This window comes from Pelodiscus sinensis, chromosome 25 (genome assembly GCF_052426305.1).
Source record: "Pelodiscus sinensis isolate ZL-2025 chromosome 25, ASM5242630v1, whole genome shotgun sequence".
Classification (NCBI taxonomy): Eukaryota; Metazoa; Chordata; order Testudines; family Trionychidae; genus Pelodiscus; species Pelodiscus sinensis.
Window position 1 is genome coordinate 4,455,514 of NC_143076.1, and position 25,365 is coordinate 4,480,878.

General features: G+C 46.5%; 1 protein-coding gene across 2 annotated transcripts in view; it reads left to right on the plus strand.

Moving 5' to 3' along the window:
* The window catches only part of GRAMD1B (GRAM domain containing 1B), a 330,589-nt gene that overhangs the window by 147,814 nt on the left and 157,410 nt on the right, over window positions 1-25,365 (plus strand). The window contains exon 3 of one of the 2 annotated variants that reach the window (XM_075916427.2): window positions 17,397-18,385. In XM_075916427.2, the coding sequence (XP_075772542.2) occupies window positions 18,024-18,385 (362 nt within the window). In that variant the 5' untranslated portion in view covers window positions 17,397-18,023. Of the gene's footprint in view, window positions 1-17,282; window positions 18,386-25,365 lie in introns of those variants that run through there. The other variant, XM_089773299.1, reaches the window with a different exon arrangement.

A 25,365-nucleotide genomic window follows, 5' to 3' on the forward strand; every position in this document is an offset into this window, starting at 1 on the left:
TTGCCTAACAAAAACACCATTGTATAGACCACATCCTGTGCCCTAGACCATCTGATCACGATGAGAAGATTTCAACAATATCTATCATAAAGGTCCCACACATGACAGAAGTGAAAATAAAAGTCTCAGCTAATGCCACAAAATACCCAGCTGATTCGGTCTCCTTCTGTACCAACATAATCTACTAACACCTACTCATAACCTTCCCTCTTTTGCAAGTTCATCTGATATTATTTCAACACATCCTGTACTCTGGAGCAAGAAACATATAAATATTCCCACCTGCTGGCATCAAAATATCCAATAGAAAAGCTGTAATAAGCAAAAGGGACTTTAGTTCCTGGAAAAAGCAGTGGCATTGTTGATACTGAAGAATCCAGAGTCAGGCATTGGAACATGCAAAAGAAATCAACTCCACAAGCCATAGGGCAAGAAAATCTTTAAGCTTGTGCAAAGTGCACCAACATGCTTGGCTGAGAAAAGACTATGAGATCGCAGCTAGCTCTGTGAGAGAGACTTCTTAGAACTGCTGGGTGAAAGAGGATCACCACATGTTAGTGAACAGACTGCCATATGTAGGCTACTCATAAAGTAGGGTAATATTCTATGAGGTGCTGAGTGCCCTTAGTTCCTGCTGATTTTAATGGGAGTTGAGGCTATTCAGCACCTGGCAAGATCGGGGTAATACTATTTCCTATAAACGTCACCCTCTGCTCCCAGAGAATTTAAGATGATGTCACTGAGGAGGAACCTTAGTTTTTGGTTTATTTTAAAAATTTCCTTCAAATGCATTAAAACTCAGTGTAAACCCCTTTACAGCCTGCAGCTATTTCACCACTAGAGAGCAGCAAGATCCCATTGGTAGAGGATCTCTTTGCAGTGCCCACTCCTATCAGACCTGGTCACAGGGACTCTCTCAGAGAGTGACGGGAGAGGTTCAGAAGGCAGGAGTGGATTAGAAAGGGGGACCCAGATGGATCCGATGTGAATAGCTTACAAGAACTCGCAGTCCCATTATGTAAGTAATGTCACAGTCTGTATGGCCAGGGAAACAGAGTTGTACAATGCACTTGAGAGTCTATCCTGGAGGCAATGCCTGATATCAACTTAGCATTGGCATCTAAGAAAGGAACTGGAACTATCCAGCTGTGAGCTTTTCCATGTTCAGAGACGTTGGGATCAAGGATTTCTTTAGTCCTTCTTTATCATTATTTGCATTGCAGTTCAGAAGTGCCCCATCATACATTTTTACTTGCCACTCAGATATGGCAAATAATAGTACCTAGCTCCTATATAGTGCTTTCCATCAGTAGACCTCTAAGCACTTTACTAAGGAAGTCAATACTCCCATTTTACAGACTGAGAAGCTCAGGCTGAGAGAGGTGAAATGACCTGTCTATGGTTACCCAGCTGGCCAGTGGCAGAGCCAGGACTAGAATCCTGAGTCCTGGACCAATGCTCTCTCCACTAGCCCAGTGTTGTTTCTCCCCTATCCACGCACTGTTACATGCAAAGTGATCATACTGACAGTGGGATCTTGTGTTCTTAATAAAATACCTCTCGAGGACAAGAAAATCCTGCCAGGTGCAGGGTTTTTTTTTTTTTTAAGGTTGCCATTTGCTTCCTGTGGCACTGTGCTGGGCCTGTCTGCATTCATGATGGCACACTGGATAGGTGTGGTTTGAATGTTAGATCCAAGCCCTTCAGTTTTTAAGTTAAAAGAATTCATCCATTTCCTCATCTTTGAAGGTTAGGCTTAGTGTGTGGCGATGCTGAGACAGATGTTTATCCAGGAATCCAGCCTGCTTCTTTGATATGGGGCCCGTAAGTTTCAGTTCAAATGCGTGTGAGAAAGGAATTAATCTAAAGGAACTAATCTATACATTGTATAAAGCTGGGTATGTCTACACTTCATTCCTCTTGAGAGAGAAGATTGTTAATGCAGACACCCAAAATTGCAAATGAAGCAGGGATTTAAATATCCCGTGCTTCATTTGCATAATTGCATTATGGCGCTATTTCAAAATAGCGCTATTGTGAGAGAAGAAACGGGATTATTTCGAGATAAAACTCTTCCCTCGGATGTCTGCATTTGCATTCCTCTCTTGAGAGAGGAATGAAGTGTACACATACCCGCTGCTATTGGACATGCATGCTGGGCAAATAATGTAAAACAAGCCTGTTCAAAAATTGTCATTTTTTTTAATTGAATTAGCTTTTACCAGACAGGCTCCATGCGTCTCCTGTGACTTTTCTGTGAAGAGTCAAGTGGTCACGTTACATTTCCAAGCACTGCGTGTGAATGTTTGCAGAAATGTGTTTTTTAATTTGTTATTATTTATACTCATTTACATGCTTCACATCCATTCAGGGAACACTGACAATACCCACATGACTTATTTGATGTATCCCAGCTAAGCAATGTGGTTTGATTTCCATTGCAATTGGTTCATGCAGTTTCAGCCCTGCTGGTCCCCAAAGGTGTATCAAGCCCTGGGACTGTGTATTTTGCCTTTCATCTAAGGATCTCAACTTGATATACAAACCTTTCGTAATTATGCTTTTATGCTCCCAGTAAGGGAGGCAAGTATCATTATCCTGTTCTTACAGATTGAGAAACTGAAGCACAGAGTTGTGAAATGAGTGTCTCTCAAGAATCCACGGGAGAACTGGGATTAGAATCAAGGCGACTTGTTACCCAGTCCTATGCAACAGTCACATTGCCTCTCCCCTGCAATCAGGCAGTGTTAAGCATTCTCAGACAGTTCTGCCTACTTAAGACTTTTTTTGTGGTGCTTGCAATCCTGTGGGAATTGTTGAGAAACCCATTTACATGGTATAAAATAAGATGTCTGAGGGAAATCCTCTGCTTCTGCTCACATATAAAACCCATTTGCATTGGGAAAATCCAGTGAGCTCCTTGAGTATAATTTCAGTAGGCTAAAGTGTGAAGTAGTGTTGTCTGACACCACTTCGGAATCAAAACGAGATGAAGAAATGTCACCAGTCTCTGTGCACGGCTGCTGCTTTTCTACTGAAAGGCAAGCACAAGAAGAAAAGAGCGAGTGAGTGTTGGTTTGGTTGGCTGTGGTAGGTGATGGCGTGCCAATCCCAAGGACAGATGAAACGGATAGAGCACAGTCTTACCACTGCTAGTGCCTGTGTCCTCACTGCACGCCTCAGCCCTGGCCTGGGCAGGGCACCTCTTGGAAATTGTTTGCTGTGTTTTACTGAATCTCTCAATGAACGTATTCGTTATTGATAATTATGGAGGGGGCTTTGGAGGAGGCGAAGTCTGGATTGAGACTGCCAATTGATTTCATGTGAGCCACTCATTGGAAACTAAGCCAGGCACGGTATCTGGGATGGTATCAGTGACTGTCTTGAACAAAGAGAGAGAGAGAGAGAGAGAGAGAGACTCCCATACCTAGTTGAAATTTTTCTCTTTCCTCCTTCCTACCCATACCAAGTTGAAAGGCAAGCTAAAGACCATTTCACATGAGCAGTGTAGCTCACTGGGGGTATGTCTACACTACCCCGCTAGTTCGAACTAGCGGGGTAATGTATGCATACCGCACTTGCTAATGAAGCCCGGGATTTGAATTTCCCGGGCTTCATTAGCATAAGCGGGGAGCCGCCATTTTTAAATCCCCGCTGCTTCGAACCCCGTGTAGCGCGGCTACACGGGGCTCGAACTAGGTAGTTCGGACTAGGGTCCTATTCCGAACTACCGTTACTCCTCGTGAAACGAGGTGTACCGGTAGTTCGGAATAGGCACCCTAGTCCGAACTACCTAGTTCGAGCCCCGTGTAGCCGCGCTACACGGGGTTCGAAGCAGCGGGGATTTAAAAATGGCGGCTCCCCGCTTATGCTAATGAAGCCCGGGAAATTCAAATCCCGGGCTTCATTAGCAAGTGCGGTATGCATACATTACCCCGCTAGTTCGAACTAGCGGGGTAGTGTAGACATACCCTGAGTATTTATTGTATTGCAGGGCTCATTAGTTTCAGTGGAGGAGTTTTAAATGACCTTGTCCTGGGAAAATATAAATATGTATTAGGAAAATGACACATTCAGTGCCTGTAATGGATATGACACAAGATTGCTAGATCTCTTTTATACCCAACATACATGCAATATGTTTTTTGTCTAACATGTGGCAAGAGCTCTGACGCATGCATATTGTATGTAATATGTGCTACATACATGACAAACATACTGTATCCATGTGGCAACTGCATTGCACATGCAGCTACTTTTTAGCATATATGTGTAAACCCCATGCATGCCTATGCATTGTATATGTTGTATGCTGCATTCATCACAAACATTGCTCTGTATATGTGATCTGTGCTGTATACATGTTAAACTCTAAGATGTATGTTTATGACTTCTATGCTATAGGCATAGCCATGCACACAGTACACAGTTACTGCATGCTATATGCATGCATTGGGCACATTATGTGCTACATATACGTGGCAAATGACTGTAGAAAGAAATGCTGCTTGGGGCATGAATGTAGATGACACAGAAAACTAGCATAGTGGTTTTTCACTTCTCCCTGAAACATTTCCCAAATAACCCCATTTAAGGGAAGATCATTAAGAGAAAAGGCACTCTTCCTCAGGCACTTATTTAATTTGGGAAATAGGCTGAATTGAGGTAGTCTATAATAGGGAGATGATGGACAGGAGTGGTATTTCTGAAGCAGTTTCTAGAACACTTACTATAAAATGAGTTTATGCATTGTAGGCAGGAACCTTCTGTGTCTTCCATAGTTCTATGGCTCCTGGGAATTGAGAGCAAAGTTAGAAAGGTTTCCAGTTAGCATGGTACAGCATGCAACAGTGAGTGATGGTTCTCTTACAGGCGCTTTTTCTTTTGTCAGGGTTTTGTACAGTACTCAGCAGTGCTCTGCTTCCCTCTCCTCTGTGAGAGAGAAGGGAGTGAGTCTAGTAATTGGCACTTGGACTAATGCCGGGGAGTGGGGAGAAATATGTTTCAGGGAATCAGTCGGCCTTTAACAAATGGGTGTGATGGAGAAACTTTCCCAGGAGACTAGAACTGCCATTTCTCGGTTTCTTGGGCCTTCCACTGAGGCATTTTGTCTAGATTGCTAGATTAGCTGGAGCACTGGTCTGATCCAATCAGACATTTCCTATGCTTCTCTCTCCTTTGGTCTCATAAAGCCCTGTATTTTTTTGGCTTGGCCTGAAGCTGTATTGCTTGCTTTTGTTAAGGGGACAATTGTGAACAGAAGTCTTTTCAAACTACTGTCTGATCACTGAGTTTTCTACAAACCTCTCCTCTGTCTGCTGCTTGCTAAGGGGAAGAGCTGCATAAGGTGCTGGGTAAATTTTGGTCCAATACCTAACTCTTAGATGTAAAGACTAAAGTGCAGACTCTAAACTTTTAAGATTCTGGGTATCTGAGAACTCAGGAGCAGGCAGGGCTGATTTAATTCAAGAAGCCAAAAGAGAGAAGGGAACAAGAATTTATTTCAAACTCAAACACTTACAAAAATTACAATAAAAAACCCGCATACTTTGCTCAGAGCATAAAACCAGACATGTACAGGGCAACAGTCAGATTCATTTCTGTGTGGTAGCCTGGAAGAACATTTATCCTTGGTGAGTGTAAGTTGTGTGCTACTGCTGTAATGTATGTCTGTGCACGGCTGCACTTGACTGATGGAATGTAACTGTAGCTGCTTGTGCCTGTGTGACTGTGTTGACTGGTAGGGTAGCCTGTGAAAGTTGTGAGCCCTAATACTGACCCCAAAAGAGTCTTTAGCTCAAGTGGTAGAGGCTTGTGTTTGTGGACACAGAGGGTACGTCTAGACTACATGCCTCCGTCGACGGAGGCATGTAGATTAGACAGATCGGCAGAGGGAAATGAAATTTGTTTAAATTTAAATGGCTGCCCCGCTCTGCCGATCAGCTGTTTGTCGGCAGATCGGGGCAGTCTGGACGCGCCGCGTCGACAAAGAAGCCTTTCTTGATCGGCACAGGTAAACCTGGTTTCACGAGGTATACCTGTGCCGATCAAGAAAGGCTTCTTTGTCGACGCGGCGCGTCCACACTGCCCCGATCTGCCGACAAACAGCTGATCGGCAGAGCGGGGCAGCCATTTAAATTTAAATGAAGCCGCGATTATTTTAATCGCGGCTTCATTTCCCTCTGCCGATCTGTCTAATCTACATGCCTCCATCGACGGAGGCATGTAGTCTAGACACACCCAGAGTCCTCATGCTGCAAGAGTGTATTGCAGCATGGGGTGTGTGCTTGTGACTGTGGGTTTTGTTTCAACACCAAGTATTTTTCTTGAAATAAAGTCAAGGGATACTCAGACCACTAAGGATAGCCAGAAAATCTGGGTACACCTTTGAAGTGTGTTGTGCAGACAGGGGCACAGCAATATCTGATGGCATTGTCAAGCGCTTTGCAATATGAGTGTGAGAGAGATGGGAGGGGTACTCCCCTTTTCTAAACATCCCACCACTCAGTAACTAAAGCGTAAAATCCAGAAGAGTGGGTTTCCAGAAAGTGTTGGCAGGGAGCCAGGACAGCCAATGGGAAGAAAGTGTGAGATTTGAATAGAAAACAGTGATGTGCCTGTTGCAGTTCTTTGTGTGGTTTTGGGAGAGAAAAGCTGGGGAGAGACGGAATGAATCTTGGAAGCTGGACATGGAATGTCCAGCAGCAATATTTGTGTCTACAAAGGATGGAACCTGGGAACAAGAAATGTGCATAGATAGGGAATGTGTAGTTAGAAGCAATCAGGCTATTTTTTTAAATTTCTGGTTTGTGAACTCTGTGCTGAGTCCATGTGTCTACTCCCCTCCTCATACACTGTAACTGAAGCTGAAGCCCAGGGAAGCAATCCTGTCTTTTAGTCTGTTTTTTTCAGTTACTCTGTAACACCTGGCAACTAAGGGTGTGTCTAGACTACCTAGTTTTGTCGACAAAAGTGGACTTTTGTGGACAAAACTATATCAGCGTCTACACTACCGCTGAGTTCTGTCGACATAACGTCGACAGAACTCAGCAGTTTTGTCGACGCTGGTATACCTCATTTTACAAGGCATAACACCTTCTGTCGACAGAACTCTGTCGACAGAAGGTGTTATTGCCTGTAACACTGCGTCCAGACTACAGAGTTTTGTCGACAAAGCAGCTTGCTTTGTCGACAGAACTCAATGTGTCTGGACGCTCTTTGTCGACAGAAGTTTTGTCGACAGTATCTGACGACAAAACTTCTGTCGACAAAACGAGGTAGTCTAGACGTACCCTAAGTATGCTTTACCAAGTATGTCATTTTTTGTTTTGCTAATAAAATCACCTTTTTAAGGCTACAATCTGATTACTGTGTCTTGAAAAGCAGGATGGTCTGTGAGCACATGCCTGAGACTGAGAAATCAGCTTTTGGAAATTACACTTTGTTTTCAAGCTTTCTCCTCACGGAGGGTAAAATAGCTTGGGGTACCCCATAGGAAGAAGTTCCCAAGTGACCTTCCTGGGTTCAGAAAAAGGGGCTTTGCACTTTTTAAGCCAAAACCAATAGAGGCAAGGTATTTTTAAAGTCTCTTGCAAGCTCCCACCTTCTGTCTTCAAAGTGCCAGAGTGGGGAACAGCTTTGACAGGGTATCTCTTAGAGCTGGTGTATGCACTGCTTTTATGTGCCCAGCGGGCTTAAATACAACAATCTAGTGACCTGAGCTAGTGAAGCAGATAGTCTGGCTGAATAGGAAAGAATGTGCCGTTCAAAGATCTTTTGTACTAGCAAGCTGGTTCTCCTGTGATTAATTGTGTGTGCTGTGAGCTGTGACCCGTTATGAAAGTGCTATACAGGTACTGGAAATTCAGAGAGAGTTGGAGTGAGTCACTCCTTGACTCTTACAAACTGTGTGTGGATTCGAAAACTGACGCAAGTTTCTTGGGAAATTCGCCATAGAAGTTAGCTTGGCTGGATGTCAGAATTAAGAAATGGCTGACCTTAGGACAAGGGGGGTTATGTTTTTCCTGCAGGGTCTCTGAATGACTGGCCTCTGCATTCCATTCATGTTTCTGGTCTGAGTTACGTCAGTGTAATCCAGCGAATATCATGAAGTGAATCCATTTGCTTTGGATTCACTCTGCTGTAACTGTGAGCAGCACTGGACACCATGCATTTGAACTGCAGTAAGCAGAGTAGGCATGCAGGGTGCTGTACAAGCACCATGCAAAATGTAGTTCGAGCTGCAAGGTCCTTGCAGGCTCAGAATAACACAGAGAAAACAGCTCAGAGATCCTAACGACCCACTGTTTTGCTTAGCTGCTATATATTTGATGGATTGGTTTTGTAAGGTGTTGAGATGAGTGATCATGTGAATAAGGCCAGGTGGTCTCATTTTTTGGTGGATGATCTTTGAAACATTCAACCAATCTCTTTCATTTGGACAAAGATCCCATGCCAAAGAGCGTGCCTTGAAAGGAAAGGACTAAGTATATTGTTGCAGTAACAAAGCATAAAGAGAAAGGCCACACAGAAGAATTTGTTTTAATTGAGCAGTGAATGACAATTAAAACAAGAGATTTTGTGGGTGGCAACTGAAGACTTTGGGGATTTTTACAGTGCATGAGGCCAAAGGTGCTTTTAAGTACTCAAGATATGCCAAATCCATTTGGAATAATGTAAACCTTTAATGTTTGTTGATGACACAGGAAATGTGTGTTTTTAAACTGTAGGATTCAGTCAGACACAGACCAATTAGGTGTTGGTAACTGGAGTGTGACATCACTCACATCCGAACAGAAAGTGTAGTTGGACTTCAGCCTCTTTAAGCCACTTCACAAGTTATTAAATATTCAGAAACATATGGATAAAGCACTATTAAATGTGTTTCACACGCTTATGTTTGGTTCAAGTTTGAAAGTGTCAGCTGGATTATGTTTCTGGCTTTGTTGTAGGGCCTGTGGGGTTTGAGTTCTGGTGCTAGAGGTGGGATAGAGTTGACCTTGAACATGTATTTGAGTTCTAGGCTGTATCTAGATTACATCCGTCTTTTGACAGAGGCATGTAAATTATACACTTCAAAATTGCAAATGAAGTGGGGATTTAAATATCCCGCACTTCATTTGCATAATCGCATCATGGTACTTTTTCGAAAAAGCGCTATTTCGAAAGTGAAGCCGTGGTCTAGACGTGGTTCTTTTGAAAATGGCAGGCTTTTTCAAAAGATCCTGTAAACCTGAGACCCAACTTCTCGGGAAGCGTGCCCACTGTTGTGGGGAGGGGAGGAGCAGCACGCAGGCTTCCTGAGATGCTGGCTCTGGCGTGCAGCCACAGGACTCCTCCCCTCCCCTGCTACAGGAAGGAAGGAAGGCAGGCAGCAGGTGGAAGGAAGGGAAGACAAGAAAGTGCACGCGTCTCCCCTGTCCACAACAGGGTGTGTGCTTTCTTGTCTTCCCTTCCTTCCTTGTGCTGGGGGGGAGGAGTTAAGATGGCGGTGCAGGATCCGGAGCGGCTTCGTCAGGCTCTATCCAGAGATGCTCCTTCCTGGAGATCCCAGGTACTGGCTGAGCTCTCCATGTTCCCTCCCCCTGCCCAGACCCCCACCAGCACCCTGTCCCTGCCCCATGCCCAGGCCTCCACCAACATCCTGCTCCTGGCCCCTGCCCCGACCCCCATCCAGCATCCTGCCCAGACATCATCCAGCACCCTGCCCCAGCATCCTGGCCAGACATCCACCAGAACCCTGCTTCTGCCCCCTCCCTCCTGGCCAAACACCTACTCCCAACTTACTCCTGTACCCTATTTTCCACCCAGATTCTGCACCCATCCCTATCCCACTCACTGGCAGCCCTGTCCTGCACACTGGATCCCTCATTTTTGGCCCCACCTCAGAGCATAGAGGGGCCCACAAATTTCACTCACCCTGGAACCCAGAAAAGTTAATCTGGCCTGAGGCCTTTAACCTCAGTTGTACCTACTCTGCCCCCCTCCCCACCATGGGGCTGGAGTGCCAGGGGAGTGAGGTGTCTCAGTTAGGGCCACATCAGTGGGGCTTCGGTTTTTTGGGGGGGGGCGGTTGTTTTTTTGCATCTCATTTGTGTGGTCCCCGACTGATTTTTCTGTGGGTCAGTGACCTCTGACCCAAAACAGGTTCCCCGCTCCTCTCATAAATAAAGACAATGCTGAAATATTCTGTGTTGGACATAAAGCCTGGCCAACAAGCCCCCAATTGGGGCCAACCCCCCATCTGGCTGCAGCATCATAACACTCATGCACCACCCACAGACCCCAACCCTGAGCCTGTCATACACCTGAACCCCCTGCCCTAAGCCCCTCACATCCCCAAACTCCTGCACCCACACATCCCAGTCTTCTGCCATAATACTCCTGCACCATCCACACACTGTAAATCTGTGTCTTGAGCCCATGATACTCCCAGCCTCCCTGCTCTGAGCCCCTCATATGCCCCAAGCCAAACTCCTGCACCCCCACCTCCACAAGCCTGTGGCTTGCTCAGCACCCCAACCGTCCACCTGACCCCAACACTCTCTAGCCTGGAGACCCCTTCCTGAGCCAGCATCCCCTTCTCCACCACCCAGATTCCCTCCCAGAGCTTTCACCCTTTCCTACACCCAAATCCCTCATTCCTGCCCCAGAGCCTGCACCTTCTGTCTCAATGCAGTGAGAGTGAGTAAGGGCTGGGGACTGCAAGTGGTGGAGAGGAGGGGAATGGAGAGGGCGGGGTATTGAGGAAGGGATGGGGTAGATCTTGGCTTGCCCTGACATTTAAAAAGTGATCTTGGGTGTTAAAAGGTTGGAGACCAGTGGGTTAGGATCGGGCGCCCGTATGCAGTAGATTCGTTTTCACCTGTATTCTGCACAGGCCACTTCTAGGGACAGCATCTATCCCTCTCTTCCGGTTCTAAGGTCAGTACCTGCTTGATCTTGGATATCATGTACACTTTTGTACTTGTGTGCTTCAGGCTAGACATGTTGAGCAATGTGTCTCTCAGATCTGGCGTCGCTGTAATGCAGCTTTGTGATGGGATAAAGGCTAATTAAATACCAAGCCATTTGTGGGAAATAACAAAGGAGACATTGATCCAATGATAATGCTTCACTGTAATCGCTATGTCTGTAGCATCCTAAATAAGACATAGTCACTGTATCTAACAAGGACTGGTGCAGGAGAGTGGCATTTGCCTACTTTATCATTATTGACCTGCTTGGCTCTTATCAACTTAAAGGACAGACCCATTGAAATCTTCAGCCAAGCCAATACCAGCTTTTTTATAAAGGCCAACTTGTACACTTCATGCTGAAGGCAGGCTTCTGACTTGCTAGAGATGTAACTGAATGTAGCTTATTTATGGCCTGTGAATAATGAGATCCCGCCTGCTGTCTGAACAGGCAGCATAGATTGCACTTGGTATACAATGTCTTCCCTTCTCACTTCATAATTGCTTTGGGAGACTAAGGATTAGACTTGGTTTTGGAGAGTCCTGAGAAGTGTCAGGCATTCTGGGTACTTCTCAGGTTCAGGTTATTTTTGAGGAAAGAGCCTGTGTCTTCCCATAAGGAACTAAATTAACGTGGCAGGGCCTGTGTTGTAGAGGTGCCTCTGTCTAGTGTTTTTGACAATCTGAGAATTTTCATTCTGTGGCTGGTATTTCTCACCCACAGACTGAAGTTTGTGGTGTCTGTCTGATAACTGAGCTGGTGCATGCCAGAAACCAACACATGCAGGCAGGTGACCGGTGTCCTGTGTCCAAAATAAAACTGACGCACTGTGTTCTAGCGTGAACAACTGTTGCTTGTAATAGTGACTTAAAGGGCCAGGCCCTATGGAGTAAAAATGGATGTCAAAATGAACAGATAAAAACAAACAGCTAATTAGTATTTATTTATTGGCTTTGCTGTGGTATTCATCATGGTAGCATCTGAGCGCTTCACATATGCTAAGAAACTCATCTTCATATACGAGTACTTCCCTGCCTCATGGGGATGACCTCATTTTACAATTGGAGAGAGACAGGGGCACAAACAGTAAGTGGCTTGCCCAGGGTGACACCAGAGGACTGTTGTAGAGTCCAGTCTATCCCTGCATCCACAAGAGCATCACGTGGCAAATCCTAATTCGAGCCAGAATTTTGTGTACCCTGACCCAAGGATTTTTAGGGATTCCATTTCAAAGGGAGTTTTCTGGTGCTAGGCCTTCTGATAGAAGAACATAAGAATGGCCATACTGAGTGAGACCAAAGGTCCATCAGCCCAGTACCCTGTCTACCAACAGTGGCCATTGCCAGGTGTCCCGGAGGGAGTAAACTGAACAGGTACTGATCAAACGATCTCTCTCCTGCCATCCATTTCCTCCCTCTGACAAACAGAGGCTAGGGACACCATTCCTTACCCATCCTGGCTAATAGCCATTAATGGACGTAACCTCCATGAATTTATCTAGTTCTCTTTTAAACCCTATTATAGCCCTACCTTTCACAACCTCCTCAGGCAAGGAGTTCCACAGATTGACTGTGCACTGTGTGAAGAAGAACTTCCTTTTATTTGTTTTAAACCTGCTTCCCATTAGTTTCATTTAGTGGCCCCTAGTTCTTGTATTATGGGAACACGTAAATAACTTTTCCTTATTCACTTTCTCCACACCACTCATGATTTTATAGATCTCTATCATATCCACCCCTGGTCTCCTCTTTTCTAAGCTGGAAGGAGAGAGGGTTTTTGGGACGCCAAAGAAAATGTAGAACTTTCCACAATATTTATAATCTGCTGCAAGCAGGGGCTGCTCCAGCCCGTTGGGAGCCCACCGCAGACAGAGGCTGCTCCGTTGGGGACTAAGAGCTGGCAGCCAACGGCAGGAGCCAGCAAAGCCCCAGCATGGGGCTGGCAGTGAGAGCCCCGCAGGGGTGGGAGCTATGGCAGCTGGGCTGGAATGGGGTCCCCAGCCTGTTTCAGTCAGTTAACCGGGATTTTGCATCCCGTAAATATACACACACTGACCCCTTATGAATGTTCACTGAGGGAAACACTTCTGCAGTTTTGGAATTTTTAATTTAAAATTGTGTCCCTGCAGGAATAGTAATTTGCCTGAAGCATGGCAGATTTAGTAAAAAACCTGCCATTTTGGAGGTGTGTGGTAGGGATATTAGCTGTTGGTTAATTGAATAGTCAACTGACTGCATGAATTCTTAGCAGTTAGTCGATTATTCTTTAGTCCCCGGGGGTGGAGTGGCAGCCAATGTGCTCCGGCCTTACTCCTGAGGAGCCCCTGCCACTCTGCACTGCTGCCTTTCTCTCAGAGGCAGCAGCATGGGGTGCCAGGCAGGAGCCAGTCTGCAAAGGCAGCCAGTTTAAAAACCAGCTCCCCTTGTGAACCAGCTGCCTGCTGCCCTGCACGCTTGCCTTTGATACAGAGGCAGCAGCGCAGGGTGGCAGCAGCCCCCGTCTGCCACGGGTCCAAGCCTGGGCCTGCCGCCAGCAGAGGCAGCTTTGTGACAGCCTCCCTTAGCCCCGTCTCCCATGCTTCTAGAGGCTGCTAGAGGCAGCAGCGTGGGGAGGGGACAGGTGGCACCACAGAGCGGGTGCTGGGGGGGAACCAGCTTTTAAACTGGCTCCCCGCAGCACCAGCTCGTGTCCCCTCTTCCCCCCGCTGCTTTTGATACAGAGGCAGCAAGGGGGGTGGGAAATGTGAGTAGTCAACTAGATTAACCAAGAAGCCTAGGCTAATTGACTAGTTGATCTACTAGTTGACTATTTGTACACGTGTGACCTAGTTAACTACTCGTTCACTAGTAGATCGACTAGTGAACTAGTTGTCTAATGAACTTGTTGACTACTCATTCACTAGTAGATCGACTAGTTGATCTACTAGTTGACTACTCGTTCACATTCCTAGTGTGTATGGAGGAAATGTCCAACAAATTAAACTTTTTGAGCTGCAAAGCCTGGAATTAAATTCATGTGGTAACATTTTCCAAGCATTATATTTGGAATAATCTCCCTGCTCAGATTTCTCAGAACATAGGGAAGGCAAAGCTCACACATCTAAAGGATTTGTTAATCACCTGAAGTAATTTTCAGGCGTTTTCTGCATTTGCAAACTATGTTGAATTCACAACCGTTTTTCCTGTATTTTATATCTCTGTCTTTTCCCCTCCTTCCTTGTTAAGAAGGATTTACTTGAGAAGAAAGTTCACTAATGAGAAATCTAAGCTTTGTAGTAGGCATAGAAGGTCCCCATAAAATCTGAATTACCACAAGTGGATGATTTTATATCCATTATATAGAATCTATTTAGGGTTTTTCTCTCTGTTCCATTGTTCACAGTCTCTCCTGTGCAGGTTGCAAAATCCAGAATGTTTCAGCTGGAGTCCAACTTCCCAACAGATTCAATATTAGGGAAAATGACTCCACCGATCCCTCAGTTCTGATGCTGATCTGATGAATAGTTCCTGAAGCCAGGCTAGATAGGTTGCTAGATAGGCCATGCTAGAGAGCAGGCTAGCCATGCTGTGCACTATGCTTCAGAAAGTGGATTCTCTCCAACATGATACAATTCTACCAACATGGAAGAGATCAAATGGTGCAAAGACCCAGCAGTGCAACAAGAGCCTCTGAAAGGAACATCAACATTTCTCCGTTTCATGTGCTGAACAGTGAGAATTTCTATTCATGGATGGTATTTGTGAACCTGTAGGTCAGGAAGTTGGAGCTAACTCTCTCATTACGTAACTTTTGGTTTTCAGAGTGCATCGGAGAGGTCTCCAGTGTCCTCTTTCCAAAATAAAAATGACCCAGAGTGTTCAAGCATAAATAAGTATTGTTTAGTAATCAGAGAAGCACTTAGAGTTAAAGGGATAGATACTATGCTTGTCCAGCTGGTTATGTCTCACTGAGGCAGGTTCTCATGACATGAAATAGGAAGAATTCTGTACTGGGGGCGTCTTTATCATATGGGGACAAATCATGGGATGTGATGAAGTCAGATTTTTCAGAGATCAGAGACAGACTTTGGGGAAAGAGCCTTATGCTGGGGCAAATCCTGGTGGTGTCTTGAAGATGGTGGAGAGAGCTTAGAGCCTCGTGAAAGTAGCATACGCCGTGTGTTTTCTTATTAAAGTGCAAGTGTGTGTGTGGTTGCAGAGAGGGAATTAATTAAACTTTCTTAAGCTGCTTTACCTGTCCCTAATGCAACAACCAAATAAACCTCATACATTTCACTAAGCTTTCCAAAGGAAATCAGACCCACTAATGTTATGTGAACTATCCATTTACATGCTCCAGTACTTTATAAATGGGCAGAGGGTTCATAAATGTTGCTGATGGTGAAACTTTGAAAAACACACACAACATTTTTAACGCCCCCCCCCCACCCCTGCAATTCCTTTTTCCTCTCATCAGAATAAAACAGTGCAAAACAACAAAATAATCCAATCGTTCTAATACTTCTTGGATGCTGTACTTGAGGGCAGAGCTACTCAACTTTGGAAGCCCAGGGGGCCATGGTGATACTCACAGCACATGCTGAGGGCTGCAACTTAAGTGGGGTTGCATGCAGATATGTGCAAATAGCTTCTTTCACACCAACAGGCATGAATACAAAGATTAAGGCAAGACTTCACAACACGCAGGCCTCATTTAAGTCAGTTCTGCTGATATTAATAAAATGCAATAGTTACCCTATTTCCACCCATATGACAGCACTTTTAATGAGCAGTGAGAGTCCAGGAATTTAACTACTAAAACACGTCAACAGAAGGCCATTATATTGACTACTTTTTTGTTTCAGCTCCCACCCACGGGTCACAAACAAACGGGTTGCACGTGTGTTGAGTAGCCCTGCTTTAAAGGGACTGCATTATAGGGTTTTGGTTTCCCAATATGCCAGAGGGAAGCTCACAACAGTTGGCTAGTAACTACATTACACTTATGGCTGTGGAACGCCAGGTGACTTAATATGAAAGCTATTATGGCATTGGCTGTTATAACAGGTGACTGCAGTTTTCAGGTAACTGTGAGTTTATGTTTCATAGTATTATAGAAAAAATTAAAATAAAGCTATTAATCCTTGTATTGAGCTAAGAATATGCTGTTTGAGCTAAACATGAAATAGCAACCATTTTGCTCTTTTGTCTCCTCCTTAAGTCTTTGTTTTATTTGAACGAATTGTGTTTTGTGCTTTTTGTGATATATGGCCATTCATGTGGTTGGTGTGTGCGTGAGAGAGATTTTGATTGCGTGTTTATGGAAGTCACCTAGGTACCATCACGTTGGATGCTCTAGAAATGGGATAAATACAGATTTTTTGCTTAAAGGTCTAGCCAGTTTCTGAGCCATAGCAGGAGCAATGAATGAAGGAGCTTGTGAAACAGGCTGCAAACCAGTGATTTTTTTAAATTACCAGTGAAACCTCTTATCTCCCTGATCTTCCTCCCCTCCCACCTAAATTTTCCTTCTCCCATTCCTTGCACCTGCTTGTAATGTGGCTGTTCTTGCCCAGTGCATTCCAACCACCTGAAGCAGAGAGGAGGCCTGACTTTCAAAATGCAGCTCTGGATTTTGAAATCCTGCCCCCTCCAAGCCCAGATGTGGGGATCTCCACTGTAGGGGTTTGTGATCAGCCCATTTCAGCACTGAAGACAAGCAGTGAAATTCAGCTCTGGATTTGGCTGTGAAGTCTGAATTCCCAGCCGTATCCATAACAGAATCTGCTGAGTTTTGCATGACTTCCAGGTGAAAGCATCACTCAGCCTGGCCTTGCTTGAAACACTTCAGCAAAGCTTTGGTTAGCCTAATGGGGGAATCCTGTTAATCCTGTGGGCACAACACATTTTGCCTGGCTTGGACTTTCTTTCCTAAAATTTTGCAAAGCTCTTCCATCAAGCTATCCAGGTGTAACTCTTGACAGAAGCCCTCATTGCCTCTTGGTGTAGTGTCAATGCCTGGGAATCTTCTACATGGGCGAGTGTGTTTGTGTTTTTCTCAGGCCTGTCCTGCATATCTTATTGTCTCTGTGTGGTGTTTGTCTTCTCAGTGTTAGTACGTAAACTCGGGACCATCTATCACCGAGTGTGTCATTTTGGAAGCAGCCTTCAGGCCCAGACCTCTCTGAAATCAGCTTCCCTGAAAGATGCAAAACAACTGGCAAAACAGTGTCAGCCAGGATCCCAAACCCCGAGCTGCTAGCCTGCTCCTCAAACCCTGCCCCCACAATGAGGTGAAAAATAACATATTTAGTCACAGGAAGATGGAATTTGGGGTCCACTCCTTGCCCCTCCCCTCCCTCTGCAGGGTGGGACAACCGAATAGGAAGGCGGGACAAAGGGGAAGTTTGGCCAATCGGCTTGCATGAAAAGTTATTTTCCCCCTTTATCCTCTTGCATTAGGCTGGTGGCAGTAGAGGCGTGTTTGGTAATATAGAACCCAGCCGTCAGGATCAGGAGTGCAGTTACACTTGCGGCAGCTGCCTGTGCATGTCTTATCTGCTACGGAAAAAGAACTTCCATCACCTTCCTCCTCCTCCGATTTTATCTGGTATCATTGCTTCCCTCCCTCCCTCTCTCTCTGACCTCCTCACAGCTCCACGTTGCTCTCTGTCTCCCAAGAAGGCTGTTTTCCAGCACAGCTCCGGAAGAGCGTTCAGTGAGCCACGACTAGGCAGAGAACAGAGAAAACAGCACCAGGAAAAAAAGCCAAGAGAGCCCTTCGTCAGCAGTGCCTGTACCAGAGGCTAAGCTCACTGCCCTGAAAGAGCTCAGGCGGGAGAGGAAGTTGCTTCTCAGTAAGAAAGAGGAGAAAACAAAAGAGAAACTTTGAAACTGGCTCCACTCGTGGCCTGCGGGCCCCCCACTTAAATGAAAGCACCCCAGGGACAGGGGATTTTCTTCTCCAGGGGTGGGAACATGCTGAGCTGAGGGGGAGTGCAGAAGGGCAGCGTGTAGCTGTGTGGTGAGCTTTGCGGTGAGATCACAGAGAGAGATCAGAGGTGGGAGGGGAAGGCGAAAGGGGATCTGATGCCGGCTGCCAATATGACAGAGACCCTCCAGCTCCCAGCATTGCAGGTCCCTGAGCAAGAGGTGTCCGAGTGCAGCCGGGCCTGGTCCAGTTCATCCACTCCCACGCTGCGCAGGAGACGCTTCAAGATGAGGCGGATGAAGAACGTGCAAGAGCAGAGTCTGGAAGCCGGTGGGTACCAGGACGCACCGTCGCCCAACAAAGAGTTCCTGCAGCTCCCATCCATAGAAATCACCCCCTCCAGTGACGAGGACACCCCGTGGTCAAACTGTTCCACGCCCAGCGCCTCCCCGCGGCGGAAGCGCGTCCTGCTGCGGAAGTGGCTGCGCGTGAGGGAGAAAAAGGAGTACAGTGAAAGCAGGTATGTCCTTGGCCAAACCTTCCTTCCCCTGCAGCCGAGAAGGGCCCAACTAGGACAAGACCATGGCACCTGCTGTCACCTGTGGATGGCTTAGCCTGCTGCCCACAGGGTCTTTGCCCCCTTCCACTGGCAGGGTATATTAAAGCGTTGCTGTCTCCAAGCTAATGGATACAGTCATTTAGCTCAAGCCGTAGAGACTCTTGCTGTTAGAGCCAGATGCAATCCCTGATTCCTCATCACATGCCTTTAAAGCGGGTGAAAGGTGTCGGACTGATCACCGTGGAGACAGAAGATCCTAATAGGTGGGTGGTGGCAGGGCAGCCCCTCCATGCTACCCCATCCGTGTGCCGGAGCTCTGGCCTATAGAGTCCCCCTGTTCAATCTCCATGGCCTCTTCGCTCCTTGGCATCTCTGCTGAGGCTGCCAAGACATGGGTCAGTTAACGTCAGACTTGCCAGAGGCTTTTGTGATCCTGCCCCTCTCTCTTAGGAGTTCCCTAACTACTGTCATACAGTAATAGAGAGGTAGCCGTGTTAGTCTGATCTTGCAAAAACAAAAGGAAAAACTGTGTAGCACTTTAAAGACTAACAAGATGGTTTAATGATGGCAACAAGGGGGCAGTGATGGGAAAGCTGGTCTTGCGCTTAGCACAGGCCTGCCAATCCAGGGGGTGTCTGAATTGTGGTCCCAGCTCATGCCTCAGTTTATTTGTTTGCAGAAAAGAGATTTAATGCTCATCTGGGTCACAAGGGCATCGTGAGGCTTAACCCATGAAAAACTGAGTTTGAGATCGACGGCATTACTGGAACGCAATGTGCAACTGTAAGAATTGATGTGGGTCTTACTGACCTGGGTGTAATTCAAAAAACCGAGCAAGAGATGACCGTCACTCTTTGCCCTTTCTCAAAGTTCCCCAGTCCTTTGGAACAACTGTCCAAAAACGGGCATGCTGGGGATGTCTTGACACTTGCTCCTCTGACTCCAGTGTTAGACGTGGAGATGCGATTGTCATACGCTTTGGTGGCACTATGAAATATGTGTGTGCCGGCTGGGTTGCAGCTCAGAGACTGAGTTCCATTTTTTTGTTTTTCACCAAAACCTCAAAAATGTCAAAGAAAAGCTTATACCCACAAACACACGCTCTGAGGCTCCAGGTTCACTCCCAGTCTTACAAGAGCACTTCCACTAAATCCAATTCCCTTGGCAAACCTAAGGTGCTGCTTTAGCAACACCAAGTCTCAAGAATATTCTGCTGATCAATGACAGCAGGCCATGATAGCAGTTCTCAGGTATCTAAAAGGGTGTATGAGGAGGAGGGAGAAAAATTGTTCTCCTTGGCCTCTGAGAAGCAATGGGCTTAAATTGCAGCCAGGGAGGTTTAGGTTGGACATTAGGAAAAACTTCCTGCCTATCAGGGTGGTTAAACACTGGAATAAATTGCCTAGGGAGGTTGTGGAATCTCTATCACTGGAGATATTTAAGAGACGGTTAAACAGACACTTGTCAGGGATGATGTAGACCAGTGTTCCTGAAAGTGTTCCACGAAATCACTTTCAGAAACACATTAACTGGCCGCCCTAGTTTGTTTACTTGCTGGCACTACGGCCACGAAGTCTTGCGGGTCCCATTGACTCCCTCTCATCCTTTGCAGCCTAGGGGAGCCATGGGAAGCAGTGGCTTGGCCCATACCACTTCCCATGGCTCCCCATTGGCTGCAAAAGATTAAATGGAGCCAATGGGAACCGTGAGGCTCTGTGGCCGCAGCGTCGGTAGATAAACAAACCGGGGCAGCTAGTTAATGGGTTTCTGAAAGTGATTTCGCGGAGCACTTTCAGAAACACTGGTCTAGACAGTGCTTGGTTCTGCCATGAGGGCAGGGGACTGGACTCGATGACCTCTCGAGGTCTCTTCCAGTCCTAGTGTTCTGTGATTCTATGAATGCATTTCTCTACCAGCAGGTTTAAAATGCCCTTATAGTGGCCTCCTGTAAAAAGTCAGCATTTTGGAAAAAACGCCCGTTGACATCATGAACATTCAGTGCCATTCAAATGATAGTTTAGGATACAGATGGGGATGGCCTTGAAACACATAGGTGGGCTTGTGAAGAGTATGTGTGTTAGGGAGAGGTGTCTGAAGTACATTTCAAATGCAGATTTTTTGTTTGGCTCTATCTCTGGAGAGAAAAAGAGAAATATCCAGGGATATGCAGACAGTTTTCTGGTTGTGATCTCTCCTGGCCAAATGTCTGCACTCTCCCTGATTACATTTTTGAAATGGTGACTGGAAAAAAGCTAAGGCAGTACATGGATTAGGTGGCATTAGCATACCAAGGTCAGCATGGCATCTTTTCTCTTCATATATTACGGGCTTCAAATCCATCCCTCAGCAATGGAAAATATATCAGGTTTTCAAATGGAATTCTTCCCGTCCCAGTCCAGAGGAAAACAACATCTAATTCTTCTCCTGCCCTTTTCTGCTGAACTCGCAAGCTTGGCTAACAAAAAGAGGATCAATGCCCATCTACAGCTCAGCAGGAGATGGAAAAAACAGGGTTTTCTGGGTCAGAGCAGGGAGTTTGTCTGGACAGGCTATAGGGAACTTAAAGAATTTTGTGGGAGTGAACTACAACGCCCGGTGAATGTTGCTCCCAGGGTTCTGCTGTAGTATAAACCTCCTTGTGTCACGAGTTCTCTGTCCATGGAATACTCTGGGGAACAGCAGGAGAAACGTGGCTGTTTGAGAAACAGATGGATCATTTTCCATCCATCTTCCCATACTCTAGGCTTGGTTTCCAAGAATGCTGGCTCTTCTCAGCCAATATTGTGCCACTATTACGTTTTTGCTGCTGCTCTCCTGTATGAAACAGGTGCTAGTCACATCACTTAACACAGGGCTTTTCAAACGACGGCTCACGACCCCATAGTGGGTCGTGAAATGTTGGGCACTGGGTCTCATTGCTGCAGGGGGATCAGGTGACCAGTGTAGTGCTAAGGCAGCTACTTGCCAGGCCTACACCATAGACGGCGCGGTGCCCCAGTAGCGGCCGGCAGCAGGCCCAGCTCCTAGGTGGTGGTGCGGTGGGAGAGCGTACGGGGCTCTGCACCCTGCCCTGGTCCTGTGTACTAGCTCCATACTCCCGTTGCTGGGAACTTGCTGCTGGCTACTTCTGTGGTGCCCAGAGAGGCAGAAAGCTGCCTTAGCACTCCCGCTGCCCCACAAACCAGGAGTCGCTTGGGGTAAGCCCTTCCTGTCCCAGTCCTGAACCCACCAAAAGCCGGAGCTCCCTTCTGCACCACAAAGCTCATCCTCAGCCCCACCCCAGAGTCCACACTCTAGTCCAGGGGTTCCCAACCTGGGGTATGCGTACCCCCAGGGGGTACGAGAAGCTTGTCAAGGGGGTATGGGGAATATTTGGTAAATAACTAGATTATCCTAATTGAAATATTCCAAAGTAGTAGTGTTAGAGAAAAAAGTTGTGGATTCTAGAGTCTAGAATGTATTTCCTTTCATAGGGTCTGTCTACACTAGCCCCCTAGTTCGAACCAGGGAGACTAATGCAGGCATTCGAAGTTGCAAATGAAGCCCAGGATTTAAATATCCCAGGCTTTATTTGCATCTTCCCGTCCGGAAGATTTTTAAATCCCCTTAGTCCAAACTAACTGCCCGCGGCTACACACGGCAATCAAACGTTAATTTGAACTAAGTCCTTAGTTTGAGTTAACTGTTACTCCTCTTGTTGTAACTAAGGACTTAGTTCGAGTTAACGTTTGACGGCCGCGTGTAGCCACAGGCAGTTAGTTCGGAATAAGGGGATTTAAAAATGGCACCCGGATGGGAAGATGCAAATAAAGCCCAGGATATTTAAATCCCAGGCTTCATTTGCAACTTCGAATGCCTGCATTAGCCTCCCTAGTTCGAACTAGGGGGCTAGTGTAGACATACCCATATTGAATAGGGGGCATGGGAAGGTTTACTAAAAGCCAAGGGGGCATGGGGACTGAAAAAGGTTTGGAACCCCTGCTCTAGTCAAATTATGTTGGGTTCTGGGAATCAATAATCTTCTTCAACTGGGTCACTAGGAAAAAAGTTTGAAAACCACTGACTTCACACACTATTCATAGATTTTTAAGGCTAGCCTGGAGCATTATGATCTAGTAGTCTGGCCCCCTGAATAACAGGTAATAGAATTTTACCCAATAATCTGAACCAGAGAATGTTTTTACAAAGACATTGAGTTTCAATGTAAAGACTTCAAGTGACAGCCAATCCACTACATTATTTGATTTGTTTTTTCACTGTGTAATTACCCTCCTGATAAAATATCTTTATACCTTATTTCTAGCCTCTGCCTCACTGGCATGTCCAGTGATGAGTATGGTAGAAGAACCTGACAGAGAAGCACATCTGCTATTCTAAGACCCTTGATGGTTTAATTTTTTAGATTTGAATAGGTCTGGACTGTTTTGTTTTTTTTTAATCTCACACCGAAGTGTTAATTTAGCCACGTGCCCAACATCACTAGTTACTGTTTGGAAACTTGGGCCCTAATCTTTCTGACAACACACTACTTTCTAGTTCTCTAAAATTCTTTCTTAGTTTTGTGATCTTACAATCACAAGGGAAAAGAAGTGAATTGTCATCAGTCAAAGGGATGACAAGCGAGATTCTTGTTCCCATGTGTAAGATGCCAGGGTATACTCAAGGTCTTTTATAGGTTAGATACTAAAAGAGAGTCCGTAATGATTGTACGTTGTTGGGGAAAGGACCACCATTTTGTTCTGTGTTTGTATGGCACATAGTACAGTGGGGTTCTAGTCCCTGGCTAACGTTCTGAGGCACCACCGCAAATGAGTGAGGTTAAGTTTGCCAATTTGCTATTAGCACAAAACTGAACATCTTAGCCCCACCCCTTCCCTGCGGCCCTGTCACCCACCCACTGCATTTCCTTGTCTCAGTGGCTTGCTCTCTTCCTCCCTCACTTTTACTGGACTGGGACAAGGGGCTGGGTGAAGGCTCTAAATGCAGGTTCAGATCTCAATGGGGCCTTAGGCAGGGAGTTGGGATGTGTGACAACTACGGCTGGGCGTATGGGCTCTAGAGAAGGGACAGGACCAAGGGGTTTGGAATACAGGAAGGGGCTGCAGGTTGAAGCAGAGGGTTGGGGTGTAGGAGGGAGGGAATGCTCTGGGGGGAGGCTATGGGGTAGGCCCAGGTTTGGGATGCAAAGTGGGGATTCAGGTTCGGGAGGGTCTCAGGCCTGGGGGTTGGGGTACAAGAGGGGATATGAGTTAGGGATGTAAAATCCCATTTAACCAGTTAACTGGTTAAACATTATAGTTAATTGGTTAACAGGATCCTGTGGGCGGGGCTAGAGTGGCCCCCAGTGTGCTCGCAGTGTGGTGCAGCCTTTCACACGTGGCATGGTGGACCAACTGGGCTGGAGTGGCCCCACACCGGCAGCACAGTGGGGACTGCTGCAGCATGCCGGGCTGACTGCCATAGGCTGAGGCTGCTTGGGCCAGGTAAGGCCAGGCCCTCCACAGCACATGCAGGGGGATTGCTTGGGTCGAGCGCTGTACCTCACTGCTGGCAGGAGCTGCTGCAGCACGGCCAGGCTGCTGGTTAACCAGCTACATCCCTAGTGCGGGTTCTGAGCTGGGATTGTAGGCATTTGGGTAGGGCCAGGGATGAGGAGCTTGGGAAAGAGGAGGTGGCTCTGGGGAGGGCTCAGTGCTGGGACAGAGGGTGGGGGCTCGAGCTCACCTTGGTGGCTCCTAGTCAGTGGCACTGTGGCAGGCTTCCTGGTGCCTTCCTGGCCTGGGTCACCGTGTTGCACCCCAAAAGTGGCAGGTCTGGCTCCTAGGCAGTGGGGGGCAGGAGGCTGCGTGGCACGTCATGCACAATGCACTCACTCACAAGCACACACATCCAGCTCCCATTGGCCAGCAACGGGAGTGCTGAACCATGCTCAGGGCAGGGGCAGAGCTCTATGGGCCCCCTGGCCTAGGAGCTGGACCTTAGGGTGCCCCAGGACAAGAAGGGACTAGCCTGTCGCGACTCTGCAGCACAGCCCACTGCACTTTGAATAGCCCCGCTTGGTGACTGCCAGAGTCTCTTGTTGACCAGTTGTCCAGTTAAAAACGACACCAGGTAACCTTACATGAGGCTGTGCAAACTAGATCCAGTTTAACCCCATCCTTTACCTCCCTGTACTTCATTTGGTGCCACACTGGTGTGCTGGTGGTGTTCACCTATTTTTGTACTGCTCTCTGAGGTCCCTAGTTTTAAGGCTCCATGTAAGCGCAAAGTATTATTTATTATTAAGGCAAAATGTTAACAGCCCCTCACAGGCAGGCCAATGTCATCTGTTAGCATTTTGCTATGTCTGTAACGAACATGCGCCATCACATTCACTTCATAAATGATGCATCTGCTTTAATTTATTATTTATTTGTTTCACAAAACCCATCGGTAGTAATCTCTGAGAGCATGTCGGGTCCCTTAGAGTGCATGCAAGAGCCAATGTACACCCCAAATGAATAGAGTTGACCGCACTCACCTAAAGAAAGTTATTAAAATAACAAAGATGCCCCACCCATGGAACCATACTTGGGCAAAAGCCAGGAATAAAGAGATGGGCATCGCTGTATGGCTTGAAGATCAAGCGACCCCAGCTGTGATGTGTGCATTCCATGTCTCTATAGGAGAGAATGATTAATAGATAGTGTTTGGAAGTACATCACGTGCCCTTGATTCTGTAGGACCAGTGCAGCTTGTTGCAGTGCAATATAGATGGCTTCCATCATGCACATTTTAACAACAGCTCTTAACTCAAGGGATCCACTCAGGTTCCAAAAAGGAGGGTCCTCTATAAAAAACTCTTTGACCCCAGACCTTTAAATCTTCAGACTATAAGCAAGAGCTCTTTATTATGTTCACTTCTCTTCCATACCATAGAAAAGTCTGAGGTTCATACTCAG